At 35.8% G+C, this 14,943-nt stretch overlaps 4 protein-coding genes across 5 annotated transcripts in view; 2 read left to right on the forward strand and 2 right to left on the reverse strand.

The window, feature by feature from the left end:
* Nucleotides 1–4,237, reverse strand: part of LOC113230434 (cilia- and flagella-associated protein 161) — a 28,901-nt gene extending 24,664 nt beyond the window's left edge. For both annotated transcript variants that reach the window (XM_026464366.1, XM_026464367.1), the window contains exons 1-2: nucleotides 4,004–4,237; nucleotides 572–661 (exon numbers count right to left, since the gene is read on the reverse strand). In XM_026464366.1, coding sequence (XP_026320151.1) covers nucleotides 572–661; nucleotides 4,004–4,063 — 150 coding nt within the window. In that variant the 5' untranslated portion in view covers nucleotides 4,064–4,237. The remainder of the gene's footprint in view (nucleotides 1–571; nucleotides 662–4,003) is intronic.
* A 302-nt stretch (nucleotides 4,238–4,539) lies between these two features.
* Nucleotides 4,540–6,019, forward strand: LOC113230406 (cartilage-associated protein-like). Its single transcript, XM_026464317.1, has one exon. It carries the CDS (start codon nucleotides 4,805–4,807, stop codon nucleotides 5,897–5,899), a length of 1,095 nt encoding a protein of 364 aa, XP_026320102.1. The 5' UTR covers nucleotides 4,540–4,804; the 3' UTR covers nucleotides 5,900–6,019.
* Nucleotides 6,020–7,918: 1,899 nt separating this feature from the next.
* Nucleotides 7,919–11,816, forward strand: LOC113230269 (zinc finger protein 532-like). The gene is made up of 2 exons (XM_026464121.1): nucleotides 7,919–8,058; nucleotides 9,594–11,816. Exons 1-2 carry the CDS (start codon nucleotides 7,922–7,924, stop codon nucleotides 11,389–11,391), a joined length of 1,935 nt encoding a protein of 644 aa, XP_026319906.1. The 5' UTR covers nucleotides 7,919–7,921; the 3' UTR covers nucleotides 11,392–11,816.
* Nucleotides 11,817–13,159: 1,343 nt separating this feature from the next.
* Nucleotides 13,160–14,943, reverse strand: part of LOC113230270 (E3 ubiquitin-protein ligase RNF4-like) — a 2,585-nt gene continuing 801 nt past the window's right edge. Inside the window, exon 2 of the mRNA XM_026464122.1 lies at nucleotides 13,160–13,819. Coding sequence (XP_026319907.1) covers nucleotides 13,586–13,819 — 234 coding nt within the window. The 3' untranslated portion in view covers nucleotides 13,160–13,585. The remainder of the gene's footprint in view (nucleotides 13,820–14,943) is intronic.

Consider the following 14,943-nt stretch of genomic DNA (forward strand, 5'->3'; position numbering starts at 1 on the left):
CCAAAAAAATAAAATGATATGGTGATCTGATGATAGAAATGGCAGTCAGGCGAGAGGAACTCGTCAACAGTGTACAGCAGCAGACTTAGCATGAGCCCGAAGACAAAGTTATCTCTTCTTTGAAGTGCCAATCTTTTCGACACTTTCAAAAGAAAATTGACAGTTCGAAAAAGAGATAACTTTTGTCTTCGGGCTCATGCTAATCCTGTATAGCTTTTGTGTTTGGAGTCATATGATTAGTTTTGACGAGGACTGTCTATCATTGAGGAGACCGCGGTAAAGAACACAGCTGCAGCGGATGATCAAATTTTCGAGGTCGGTTTTGTTTTTAATAATATTATATCTTACGACATCATATTATTAAATCTTGCGATCTAATATTATTAAAAAAGTGTCCTGACGGATAAAAACGAACTTCTCATTCAATACGAGAATAGAAAAATCGGGCACCGACATTCCTGTCAACATTACTTGTATCTTTCCAATTCTACCATTTCTACGAAATAATAACCTTCCTCAACATTAGTACAACCACAGGCTAAGAAAAACTCAAGTGTAAAATGTAACTTACTTCCATGAGAAGATTGCTAAACAGAGTCCTTGACTTTTGCAGCAACAACTCCTTTCTGTCGCGTTTCCGCAGAAACAATTTGAACTCGTACTGAATTATATGCAAATAATATAATGTTTATACATTTATTATTATCTACCACAACCTATGTTGGTATATAGGGTGTAAACTTGAAACGGAGCATCAAGGACTGCTACCTTAATCGTTGTAGTTACAGGAAAACGGTTCTAGAAGACTCATGAATTTTGAAGATATTTTGATTGGCATTCACAGATTTCGAAAAAAATGGTTGAAACAATGGTACAGTCAGCAAGATAAAAGGCAATTTTTACTAAACTTTTTTTTATGCCATTCGATCCAGTCTCTGGTAAGGATCAAGTCTCTATGGGACCAACTGAGGTAAGAGTACTCGAAATGTCAGAAATCGCAAAAAACCTTTTACCACACATTTTAAATGAAAACTTTGTGTTAGAAAAGAAATTGGCCACTACTCTACAATTAAGAATTATGTAAAACCAAATTCTTCAAAATTCATGGATCGTCTTCTAGAACCGTTTTCCTGTAACTACAACGATTAAGGTAGCAGGCCCTGCTGCCCCGTCTCAAATTTACACCCTGTGTATCTTCTATAAATATCTAGCGAGTACTTTTCCCAAGCAATTTGACACCACAGCAGTAAAAAGGTATCTAAGTAATTAATTAGCAGATAACTGATCAAGGATCTTTGCTGCCGTCCACTAACTCAAAGGTGACAAGTGGTCAAATACCAGTTTCAAATGGCACAAGATAGAATTCAAACAATTAGATACCACAGTGAGGCATAAAAAATGTCATTAAATAATTTCAATATTCTAAAACTGTGGTTTTATTTGATATCTCAAAAAAAAATTTTTTTTTCACATGGCTTCGTTTTAGTTAGCGGACGGGAGTATGGTGGTCTTAATTATAGTTAATAAGGATATTCTAAAGAAAATATCGTGATTTGAGATGATAAATATAGATTTATAAATCAAATCTAGTAGTAAAAAAGTTACGTGGCTTTAAGCAGAATGTAAAAATGTTGCGATCACATTTCAGCTGGTGATGTACGATAACAAACAACATAAAATAATTACTATGGGTCGTATTCTAGAACTCTACTCAATGCTCAAGTCAGGATTTGAGTATGGTTTAAAGCACTCGAAATCATACTCGAGTCCCTGCCATTAGGGTCGTATTTCCAGTGCTTGTGTTTCCAGTGCAATCCTGACTTGAGCATTGAGTAGAATTCTAGAATACGCACACACTCAACATAACGCACACACTCAACATAACCCCGCACTAGGGAAAACCCTGTGTCGCGGGTGCCAAATACGACCCTATGTATGGTACTGTATACCTTTAAATCGTCTAATTTACAATGCGATAACAGAACGGTTGCTTCTTCTACCATGTATGTGTTTTTTATGTCTTAGTAGGATTCTTAGGTTCTCTGCATGGGACGTCGTCATGCGAAGACCGTTTCCGCGAGGGAGTCACAACCCTCAGTAATAAAGTATACGACACAAGGAGGAGGAAGAAACGAGACGAACAAGTCATGCGCCTGGTGAGCCTTGGTGATAAGCAGGCCTGTCCATAGCAGTTGCAATGCCACTCAGTGCTGTAAATCGTAAAGATCTGAGAAGCGCTGTACATATAAGTTTCATGTCAAGTAATCCAATGCCGATATGCAATAAGAGTAGGTTCCTTGACTTCACTCTGGGCTTGAAACTTAACTGGAAGTGCCATGTTGACAAACTGTGTGATAGACTGAGTGGTGCAGTCTTTGCGTTGTGTAAACTAAAATTGCTCATTTCTGATTCTGCATTAAGACAGCTCTATTTTGCATATTTCCACTCGCTGATGTAGTACGGTTCAACCGTATGAGGTAACTCCACGGATGCCAATAGAGTCATGCTAATGCAAAAACGTTCCGTACGCGTTTTGGTTGGGGTAAAACACAGACATTCCTGCAGAAATCTCTTTGTAGTGTAACGCATAATGTCGCACTACTCACTTTACATATACGAAATTATAATGTACGTTAGAAATAATCTTACTTCATTTGGTACTGTAAATGTTTCTGGCATCCCACTCCGCCGTACCGGTCATTTGAGAACAGTCCCCCGGCGCATGGCACTTGCAGAAAAAAACTCGCGTGTCATCGAACCAACTTAGTATGAGCGTTTACCCGTTACTCTCTCTGTCTTGTTCAAGAACTCTACTCAATGCTCAAGTCAGGACTTGAGCAGACTTGAGTATGATTTCAAGCACTGGAAATACGACACTAATGGCAAGGACTTGAGTATGATTTTCAGTGCTTTAAATTATACTGAAGTCCTGACTTGAGCATTGAGTAGAGTTCTGGAATACGACCCTGAGACTTGAACCGTCTGACAAAACGTTTAGGCGCCGGCTGAAAGACCTTTTATTGAGAAATCCTTTATATTCTGTAATGAATTTATTTATGGACTTAAAATTGTATGTTGCGATATTGAGTATTTTCTATTTTTATTATAATTTTTACCGCATTGACATACTCTTGTATAATTGTTATCAATTTATGACGATCCTTGATGGAGATCCTTATATGTATAATGAATTGTTAATTTTCTATCGAGTTCTTAGGTTTTCGCGATTGTTACACATAGGAAATGAAACTATTTTTCCGGATTTAAATCGCGTATATTTGTTTTTTCAAACAAACCGACGTTTCGGGCCCTTTACAGGTCCCATGGTCACGGTTGACTGTATCAGTCTCAGGAAAAATAGTTTCATTTCCTATGTTAATTTTCTAGTTATTGTGTTTATTGTGTGTATTTTTCTAATAATTTTCATTTTTGTCTGACGATCTCAATATAATTTCTTATACTTTGACATGTAGTGCAATTTATATTGTAATTTTATATTCGAGAAATAAATGAATCTGAATTGGGGGTCTACTCTCGATCTCCGTCCAACATCCGTCCGAAACAATTACTGTCAAATAAGTAATATTCGACAAAATTAAAAGACAAGTATCCAGTATGAAGCTTCATTCCCATCACGCGTCTTTTCATCGTGATAAAAGCTGCATGTCGTTTTCGACATGCAGCTTTTATCACGATGTTTTCCTTCCTTCACAATCCTTTTGGATTGTGGTGAAATTACAGGCACATGAGACTCGTCAACTTATGTCCGAGGGTGACGGGCACAGTGGCAGTGTCTCTGAGACTCTTGCGATTTAAAGCTCTGAGCGACACTACACCAGGCGTACGACTTGTTCGTTCTGTCACTTGGTACCTACCTGTATGGCAAACCGCACTAGACCCTCTCTTTAGAAAAGACATGTTAACCAAATGATGATAATTGTAATGCGACGTAATATTTGATATTATTCGATAGTGATGTAGAAGTAAAACGATTAAGACGAACCTCATTTTTCAATCTTTCTTCGCTCCAGTTACCGCATAGAACTTCGTTACGATAAGGCATGGTACTATACTAACTTTAGCACGTAACTACAATACCTTGATCGTAAAAAAAAATGTAAACAAACGTAAACAAATATATTTTCTCAACCAAAGTCAGGTGGATACGAGATTGAAGCTCGTGCTAAGTTGTCAAGTAGATGGTGCTCAACTGTGGTGTGACAATATTGGTTGTCATGGACGGAAAAATTCTGAATTTTGAATTTTTTTTTGTAAGTAAAATAATCTGTGAAACAAAATCCGTATTTAAATATAATTGATAACCACAGACTATTATATGCTATTATAACGCATTTGACAGCAAAATTATTCGTTTTCCTTTTTTTCCATCCTAAGCGTTATCCGCATTGAATGCTGCCATTGTTGACATTGACATTTGTAACACGAAACGGAGCGCAAGAAAGAACAAAAGTGCGGATTTTGTAAAGCAAAGTAACATTTAAAAAATTATTTACCTCGAATAATTAATTTAATTGGAATAATCATTCAATATCCCGACATTTCCACCGAGATATTTTTATTTTACTATGAAAGTTGCTGCGAGTTACATTCCATTTTCAGATAATCAACCTATCAAAATAAAAAAGTAATAATTAAAAAGTTGGGCCAAAGTTCACCGGAGGTCATTGATATAATTTGGAACTATAGATAAAAATGCGCCCAATGTCTACTTTTAGTTTGTTTTAAAATTAGTAGTTTGAATTCTGGATTTGCAAAGTGATACATTGAGAATATAACACGCAATATGTTCCGTTATTATTTAATTGTTATTTTAATAACATGTTCACGTGTAAGCACAACGAAATTAGTTTTGCCTTCTGTGGATAATACCTATGAACAAGGCGTCCTGGCATACAGTAACGAACGTTGGTCAAAATGTATCGAGTACTTCGAGGAATCATTACATTTGTACAAGCTTTACAAATCTATTGTGAACAACTGCAGACTCACGTGCAACTCGCCAGAGTATAAATCTAAAATTAAAGAGAATATTGAAGACCTGAAGATATACGAAAGGTTTTTTGTAAAAAGGGATTGCTTGTATAAGTGCCAGGAAAGTGGATTCAACGATATGCATATAAACAGTACTATTAGAGATTCAACTATATTCAATTTGGAGATGAGAAGACCATATGAATATTTGCATGTGTGCTATTTCGAAATGAATGCTTTACCCAAAGCCGCTTCTGCTGTATTCACACACCTCGTAGTAAATCCAGACAATGAGCAAATGCAAAGAAATCTCAAATATTACATAGAACAGCCTGAAGTCGATGCAAATGAAGTGGTTGACCTACAAAGTGAGGACTACACAGTCATGTACAAAATGGGCATACAAGCATATAAAAATAATAACTGGGGTGAAACTATAGCAAGTATGGAAGAAGTTGTGTCAGATTACATACTTTGGGAAAACATGTGTCGTGCAGACTGTGAAAGGCAGCCGGAACAGGAATCATCATCTGAATTTGTTGTAACAGTGTCTAATAACATAGCATCACTTCTCCACTGTCGGCAACAATGCCAAGATAAACTTGCAATTCTTGGATATCATTCTGGTGTTGGGTTTCTAGCGGATGTTCTCAATTATATTCAGATATCTTATTATCGTCTGGACAGGTACAAAGAGGCTGCGAGAACAACAGCAAGCTATTTAGTACTGTTGCCTAATGATTCGGACATGCTTCAAAATAAAATGATATACAGTACACTTGTAGCAGAAAATGCTTTTGAAGAAAGATCTGACATTGTCCACTACTCGAAGCGTGATGAATATGAAAAAGAACTTCTGTATCTTTTTCATCAGGGAATCAATGCTATTGATTCTAATGCCATATAAACAGTATTTTTACTGATTGATTATCTACAAAGTACAATTTTAACTGCAGTTTGATTAATACACTAACTACTCAGTGTACTATTATGATAGTTACATAAAGTCTTGTTAATACAAATATATTTACTTATTACATTATTTATAAGAAATGGTAATGTGTAACATTATAGCTTAAAAAACTTAACGACTGACAAACGTGCCATATTGTAGCTCTTAAGTACAATTTTAATAAAATAAAATATTTGTATTTTTTCTGTAACTTGTTTTATTCAATTCCTTAATTAACTGTCTATTTGCAAATTCAATGTCGGTAATATAGATAAGATTCTAAAGTTACTTGATTTATAATAGCAACATTTTTTTGTTCAAAGGCAACGCAATAGCTGAAACTATACATGTTTCGTTTTGGTTTAATTTTCTTTGTGTAAATAGACTCGTACTCAGAAAATTATTAAGAAAAATAACGAGATTATCGTGGACAATTCTCATAAACCTATATCTTCAAAACATTTTTTAATTAAAATTTTACATTGCAACACTGAATATTTTTACTATAGCGACACTCGCTGTAAGTTCACTGTTGCTCTGCAGAGGTCGCTTTTCCATTTTTATGTCAAAGTGATGGAGGACAATGGTATACGATTGTGTTGCTTGCAATTAATGTTCTGATGGCTTCAAATTCAACAAATGTAAGTTAAATTTAATATTCTCATGTCTATGTGTTGTGCACGGAATGCAGCTTTAGCATATCCATGACGGCGAATCTTAGATCCGCATCTATCATCAAATACCATTTTCGTGTTCATTTTAGTGTTGCCACCTGTGACGATTTTCGGACAAAATGGGCATTAATCTAGCTGATATTAATCTAGTTTCAATCACGAGTCTGGCCTTAAAACATTGCAATGACACCAATTATACTGTGACTTTCACAGGTTGACTTGATAACCATATCCTTGCATGAAGAAAATGTTCATTAACATATGATGAATCTGGGAAGGTGAATTAGTTTTAAAGGTAAAGATGAAAAGTTAATGAAAGGCTTCAATTAACAACGAGTGCATTCGCTTTTTTATTTCGGCACTAAAATAAAATGTGAATAAATCTACCAATCACATGCAAACCGATTGGTTACTTGATAAACTATCAAGCTTCTTGACTGTCTATTGACTTGTATTTATTTCAATAATGAAATTTAAAAACATCGAATAAGTCAATACTGATTATATACCCTGTTAGAAACACCAAAACATCTATTTGTTTCAGCAGACTACAACAATACTTAAAAAATTGATATACGACTTTTTAATTTCAGTCACAAAAAATAAAATTTTAAAATTAATATTTTGCAGTACGTGAAACTTCAATGTTAATATTTACAAGTTTTATGTTAATAAGTAAATACAACAGATTATTAACAAGTATTAACATACTTGTTAATAATCTGTTGTATTTACTTATTAACTTATTAACATTATTTATTTAGTCTAACGACTAAAGACGATTCTACGACCTGTTCTAATATGGAAAATCATTTTTATATAAAAGTCCTTTTTCTGTATCAAAATGCTTTTTTCTTCTAAATCTTTTACTTACCTTGTTTAGCCCAAAAATAAATGTTAGGTTAATTACGAATTGACTGGGGTAAATGAACATGCAATAATAGCAACACTGAAGATGTATGCACTTTGTAGTGGGTGTAGTACTGATTACGCCTAATAAGCATGCTGTCTATCACATCTCTTCATGGTTTGTAGGTTTGAGAAGGTCCGAGGTATCTAATAATGTTTGTGCTTTATGCTACACTTCAAAACTAATAAAATTTAAATTCACATCTATACACATATCTTCACTATTCATTATAGAACATACTTACACAACTACACGATGAGGAGATCATGAATTTATCAATAAAAAATCATTACCGGCGCATATATTGTTACTATACTTTTTTGTGAGTACCAGTATTACTTATTTACTATACTAAAAATATACCTTAAACTATCTTATTTTTAGATTTCAACAATGGCTGGATCTGGAGACTCAATGAATGACAAATATAGCATCAAAAATTTGTTATTTTCCAAGTCATTACCAAACTACGTAATACCAGTGCCCGTAAATGGACACAAAATTTATACTTGCATTGACTGTGGAGACAAGTAAGTGCATATTTATCCGTACTACTGGGTCCTGATTTTAATTCAAATCCGAATCAATCCGGTTGGGTAGCTCACCCGCAATATTATACGCCTCGACTCGGAAAAGACGCAGTTTCCGATTGGGATAGGCAAACAAAATCAAGCTGCTGACCTACATGTTTGAGCATGGCCCGTATCGGCGATGGCGATGGTTCATATTTTTTCTAAAATATAGCCTAATTTACTCTTGACGCTGGAACACATGGTTCTAGCGGTTAGCACCATGGGCACTAGATCAGGAAGTCCCGGGTTCGATTCCCGGAAGTACCAATTTGAGAAATGAATTTTTCTAAATTGGGTCTGATCTGGATGTTCTGAGTAATGACGTCGGAATTAATTCTCTTGTTATGGTAATCATAGTACAGGAATTTCCTACTTTGAGACTGTAATCCACGTGATTGTATCACCACTTTTTTGTTCTGAGATTTGAGGGAAGTTCACCATTGCAAAAATTGTTGGTATTTGTATATTATAGAATAACACCTAAACTAAAGCGGGTGTACCAACGAGCTGTAACCGTAACCGATGCATGTTATTTAACCAAATATCATAGTGTGTACGTGGTTCGCGAGCTTGACGCGAACGGAACGCGTGCGGTTCACAGTGAGCCGTCTGATTGAAGACTTTCAAGCATACACACTAGAACATCGTTACTGTATCTGTCACGTTACAGTTACAGCTCGCTAATGAGTACCCGGCTTTATTTTACCAAAAATCATAAGTGTGTACGTGGTCCGCAAGCGGAACACGTGCGGTTCGCAGTGAGCCGACGATAATTAGGTACTCATTCTAGCGAGTGACGTTACACGCGTACACAATAGACCATAGTTACTGTATCTGTTATGCTACAGTTACAGCTCGCAAATGAGTAGGTACCCGGCTTAAGAGGGACCAGGCCAAAAAAGTATCGACGTGGGCTCCGCCCAAATTTGTGAAACAAATATATGCCTGAAGTTCGCGTGACATGCGACAGGAGATGTTGAATTTTGCGCATTAAAAGTATCAAATTCGTTTTAGCGGAATAACTCAGGGATTAAAAAAATCCGTAGTGACAGTTCTCGATCATGCATAAATATAATTAATTATCTAATTTTTGTCCTAATAACCTGTAGCATTTCGAGGATAAATCGAAAAAATGAGAAAATTAGAGGTCATTTCGTGATTTTTATCTATCGAGAAAACTTTATTGTTTTATGTTTCTGATTAGTGTCTATGCTTGAATATATCGTGTAGTTACTCATACAATATTTTATTTTTAACTTTAAAGTGGATATACCCCTCTAAAATCAAATCGAAGATTAGGAATTTTTCCTCTGCTCCCTCTTAAGACTGTAATGTATTAAAAAATGTTACAATACATATACCTAGTTTGCAACAATTGAAGGATTTAAAATAAATGAATCATCCGTTAATAGTTCGTCCTTTAAGAATTTCTTTTGCATACGCTCTATGTAGTTCATCCTTGCTTCTTGTAAAAACAGATTACATTTTTGCAGGTACATACTGGAGTCAAGTTACAACTTTCACATCAATCGAAAATCGGTAAAAATTAGCTACATATGCCGCCATTGTGGTAAATTGATAGTGTTTTATAATAGATGTAATTTTCTTGCACACATAAGATCACATTCTTTCAAGACTGCAACCATCAATGTAACAGATTTAAAAGTAGATCCTCTCCCACTTAATTTTTTTAATATGAAAGCTCTTCAAAAATCAAAGGAAACAGCGAAACAAACGTCTGACGTTCAAGATAAACAAATACTTACAAAAATTATATGCATGGAATGCAAAAAAGACGTTACTAATACGGGAACTACTGTTGACAGAGTAAAACATTATATGGAAATCACTGATGTCAACACAGTCCATTCATGTCCAATATGTTTGTTTGCTCTGCCGACAGAGTGCGCACTGAAGACCCACTTGCGCGTTCATTTGAAATGTCCCCCGTACACTTGTCCCGAGTGTGGTACGCACTTATCCAACAGAAGTATATCGTACCCATATCATAATCACGATTGCGAGGGATTTAAGATGATGCGAGCAACAACTAGAATAAAGTGCCAAGTGCCAGAGTGCTATCTGGTTCACCCAAACGAGTACAAGGATCACATGAAAAATAATCATCTGAATAAAGTTTTTAAATGCCCTTCCTGTTATGTTGGATGCTTAGACCCAACTTTAATGCAGAGGCACATGATGCGCCACGTAGCAACAGAAAAAACATTGGCACCCAGAAAACCATCCATATTTTATCAATGCGGGATGTGCAAAGGCAGGCTTATTATGCAAAACCAGCTCGACAACCACTTGAAAGGACATTTGGATACTATCAACATGTATCCGTGTTGGGCTTGCGGTAAAATTTTTAAAGATGTACCCGCTTTAATCGAACACCATATAAAGTTACACGGCGCAAATGAAGTCCTGAAAAGTGCATACGACTTGTTGTGGAAAAATAAACATAGTACAAGAACCAAGCGATTGTATCGCGTCGTTAAGCGATGTGAAAAATGTAAAAGAAGCTTCAAGTATAAATGTAAGTATGATCAGATTAAGAAATTGCCCAATCTGTGCCCATACCAATGTACAAAGAGCGATGGTGATCGCGCGGAAGCGAATACCAATGCACAGATAGTTTGTCACCTTTGCAAACAGAAAATTCCTCAAGACTGGAAATCGATTAAAAAGCACTACGTTGCACACCACCAGGCCTATCGATGCTTAGATGCCAAAGTGACTCTTTGCAGACTAGATGATAAAACAATTAAAAAGTATACGACGACTGTTGTTAAACATATCAGCAAAAAAACATTCATAAGGAAACCTATAAATGTACAAATAAGAAACAAAAACGATGCGGACGACAACCAAAACTCAGTCTCGCTAGCTCCAGAAAAGGGAAGAGAAAAATACAATTGCGGCAAATGTGGTGATGATTTTGAAAGTAAAGAACTGTTTGAGATACATTTGATTATTCACAAAGATCCTTGTATGGCATATCAATGCATGGAATGTGGTCAATGTTTTGTGGTCAAGCCTACATTTTCCAAACATTTACTACTTGAGCACAGTGTTTCAGATGTCGAAGACTACATTATTAATAAGAAACAATGTTTTAACGAATGTGCTCTGTTAAAATATCAATATGCTACAGTTGACAGTGAGCCCCTTAAAGAAAATCAGTGCAAAATTTGCAGAGATCAGTTCGACAATGCCAGTGATCTAGAAAAGCACTTCAGAGTTCATGGAATGGCCTTTTTGATGAAAACTAAAAGCAATAGTCCTTGAAATGAAAAATTACTTTAAATGCTGTAGGAGATGTTAAGACTGTTTACTGTTATTTATGTGTTCAATATCGCATTATTTCACTTTAGCCTTTAAGCCGGTATCAACATTTATTTTTATCTTCACGTTTGTTTGTTAATTTAAATCATTGTATTAATGTAATGCGTCTCCATGTAATGTAATATTATTAAGATATACGCCCAATAATAAGGTACTTATAGACAACAGCACGCTCAGCTGCAGGGACACTTAAATATTTCAATTGGAGTTTATGCGCGCCCTTCATCATAAGAATGGTACAAAGTACAAATATAAAGCTGAATGTCCTGTTGACTGTAGGTACTACTGATAAGGGTTTTATCGTTTAAATATCAATTTCCAATAGCAAATAACAATTTTAAGCAGTATAAGAAAATAAATTCAATGTCTTAAGTATAACGTAATTTTATTTTGTAAAACGTTTGCTGTTAATTTGTATTCAGACAAATATTAAAACTAGTATGAAATTCAATAATTGAAAATTACTTTCACATTGTGAGGTTTAGAATACAAATAACGTTGCAGGTAGTCAAAATGTTTACCTATTATTAAAATTAAAAAGTTTATAAAATACATCTGCCCAAGTAAATCGGTGAAATGAGTAATTTACGGAATGCTAAGCAAGAAGCGTAATGTTTACAAACTATTTTGTTACATTTTATCAAGTTGGTCTGAATTTAAATATGGAATAACACAAACCTGTTTAAATGCACTCAAACCGAATACAACAGCACATATTAGGCTCAACTCACACTGGCGCAGAGGCGAAGCGTCGCGTCGGCGTCGCGTCCTGTTTTTCAAGTACAACGCTTGGCGACGCGCGTTGTCGCGCGACGACGCTCGCATTAGTGTGCCCGGATCACAGTGTGGTAGGCGTCTGACGCCTCACTGCCCTCAAATAACGCGCGGCGACGCGCCAAGCCGCTCGACTGCAACCAAGCGTCGAAGCGCTAAGGCGCGCGTCGACGCGTGTTTCCATATTTGCATGACACGAATTTGTACCTTAATAATGGGAAAATAGAGATGAATATTTTATAGGCGAAAAACATGACGCGTCTCGTGACGCTTCGACTCTGCGCCAGTGTGAAGTTAGCCTTAACCGACTTGTCAAAGTCGCCAGTGACAACTAGCAAAGGCTATTGATTACTTAAGAGGATGGAAAAAATAAAGGAGTCTAGGATTGGTTACGATTAAACGTTTGCTTCGTCAATCATCCATATGTACGCGTCAGATTTGTGTGCATAAACTCATCCTATATTTGGGTTGTTTAAATCTTATTCTTAGATAAATAAATAACTTAATTAGTAATCACAATAAAGTTTATGAATATTAAATAGTATTTTGGAAGATTCCAGAGCGACCAAAGGTGACGGTACACGCTAGTGAAAAGTGTGCGATAGTAGTAGTAAAGTTTTTATTGCCACCCTAATGGCCTGCTTTGGGCACTATTATCACGCGAGTGCCCTTTGCTTCGCTCTGAAACAGGCTTTCTTATGTTAATGCTAAAGTAGGGTAGTATTATATACTAAATCTATTGGTATACCAATGTCAGTTCTTTTAGATGTCACCCTCAACTTGCTGTACAACCTCAACTGTTTTAAAAAAACTAGCCACAGGTTCAAAATGAAATGTCAAATCCTATACATGTAATCAACCTACTAGCCCTAATTATCAAACCAAAACAGTCTGGCATTCAATAAGAAATGTCAAAACAAAAATAGATATCAAATAATGGAGTTTACTAATTATATAATACCAAAATTAAGGCTGACTTAAGTTGCAAGGGTTAACCCTTAATCGTAATCAGTAAGCAGAAACAGAGAATGGACTTTGAAATAAATAGGATTCAACAGTTCACTTTGAACTTCGGACTAGCTTTCAATTAAGATTGTGGAGGCCCAGGTCAAAAACATACTACAATTTTTGGAATAAGCCAGATTGAATATTATATTAAGTGGCTATTTAAATACATAGGCATTGGCACTTCAGTGTAGCTCCAGAATGCTCTATACATAGTGGGTAATATGTAAAGAGTGACAGCTTTGCTCACAGAAACTACTTTCCTGACATTTTTTCATTCGGTAGAAAGAAATTATAAAAATCAATTAAATTGTAGATTGACCATATGCTAGCTAATATGGAATAATATAATATTAAATTAAACAAATAGTGGATGGTAAGCTGAAGATCCTTTAAGCATACATCTGCATTTTGGACACCTTTTCTCTCTACACAATGCCTGTTCTAAACACTGGAGACAGAATACATGTCCACATTTTGTTGAAGCCAACGGATTTTGTCCTAGTTCATCGAAGCAAATGGGACAATCTCCGAACCTGGGTACTCGATTAATTCCATTTCTATTATTTTCTTTTACATTTTCTTGGAGTTTCTGAAAATATAAAATACAATATGTTTGATGTTACAATGTTTTTAAGGGCGATGTTCGAAATTATAAACAGCACCTGTTATCTAATTAACCCAGACAATGCAGTAAGTGGAACTAGGTATGAGTACAAGTACTATTTATTCTAAGCGGCTACTCCCAAAATAAAAATTAAATGAGATGGTTTAGAGAATGACCACAGTTAATGACGTGGAATTGCATCACTTCGGTTAAAGGAGTGCACTTACCGGCGCGGAATCAGCTTGAGATGTTTTACCATACTTATCGCATTATGTCGAATCGCCGCCGACTCGGCCATTTAGCGCGGTGCGACCAACATCGTCGCCGTGCAACCATTAATTTAGATCGAGTGTATGAAATGTCTTCCCACTTTCGGAGTCGTTCTTCCGTCGTCACGGCTATTCGGACCTCTAATGTTGCCGTTTGGATGGCCGTTCTGATGTTGACGCTCCGCCGATCTGTCGTCGACGCCGCCGATCCACCATCGTCGTAGATTCTTTGTCGAACCGTGTCGAGCCGCGTCGTACGAACCGATGCAAAATGTCTTTTGCGCTCTTATTAAATGCATAAAAAGCTTTTTCTGGCAGGCTTAAACAATAAATGTGATGCTACTAACAGGCCAGTAATTTATTGTTCTTTGTTTATTTATTTATTTAGTATAATTTATTGTTCTTATCATGTCTTCTCGGACGCGCGTCGACCGGACGGTGGCGTTGATGGCCGGTCAGCTTAATGCGACAAGCGTGGTAAAATAAGATCAGCTCAAGTGGAAATCATATAAACAATACTTGGAATTAAAATAAAGGAAATTTTATTTTAAGTCCAAAATATTTATTTATTTATTCAAAACTACTCCTGAAAGAGTGGTATAGAAAGTCTTCAAAGCAAATAATGATACATAAATTTTGCTCATTTAATTTTATCAAATTTGGTAAAAAAATACAGGTGTTATTTGTATGGAAGTTACATTATATTCCGAGTCTCTTAACCTTCACTAATATGTTTTTCAAAGCAAATAATGCAGGGCACCTTATTTTACATTCTACCTAATTAAATCTATCTATAGGAAATGAAACTATTTTTCCGGATTTAAATCGCATACATTTGTA

The sequence above is a fragment of the Hyposmocoma kahamanoa genome, unplaced genomic scaffold (assembly GCF_003589595.1).
Source record: "Hyposmocoma kahamanoa isolate Upper Pololo Valley unplaced genomic scaffold, ASM358959v1 63, whole genome shotgun sequence".
NCBI classification, from domain to species: Eukaryota; Metazoa; Arthropoda; class Insecta; order Lepidoptera; family Cosmopterigidae; genus Hyposmocoma; species Hyposmocoma kahamanoa.

Bases quoted from the DNA above. Each gene is read 5' to 3' on its own strand.
- LOC113230406 (XM_026464317.1), top strand. From the start codon at position 4,805: ATGTTCCGTTATTATTTAATTGTTATTTTAATAACATGTTCACGTGTA.
- LOC113230269 (XM_026464121.1), top strand. From the start codon at position 7,922: ATGGCTGGATCTGGAGACTCAATGAATGACAAATATAGCATCAAAAAT. The intron at 8,059-9,593 runs GTAAGTGCATAT...ACATTTTTGCAG, and splicing joins TGCATTGACTGTGGAGACAA to GTACATACTGGAGTCAAGTT.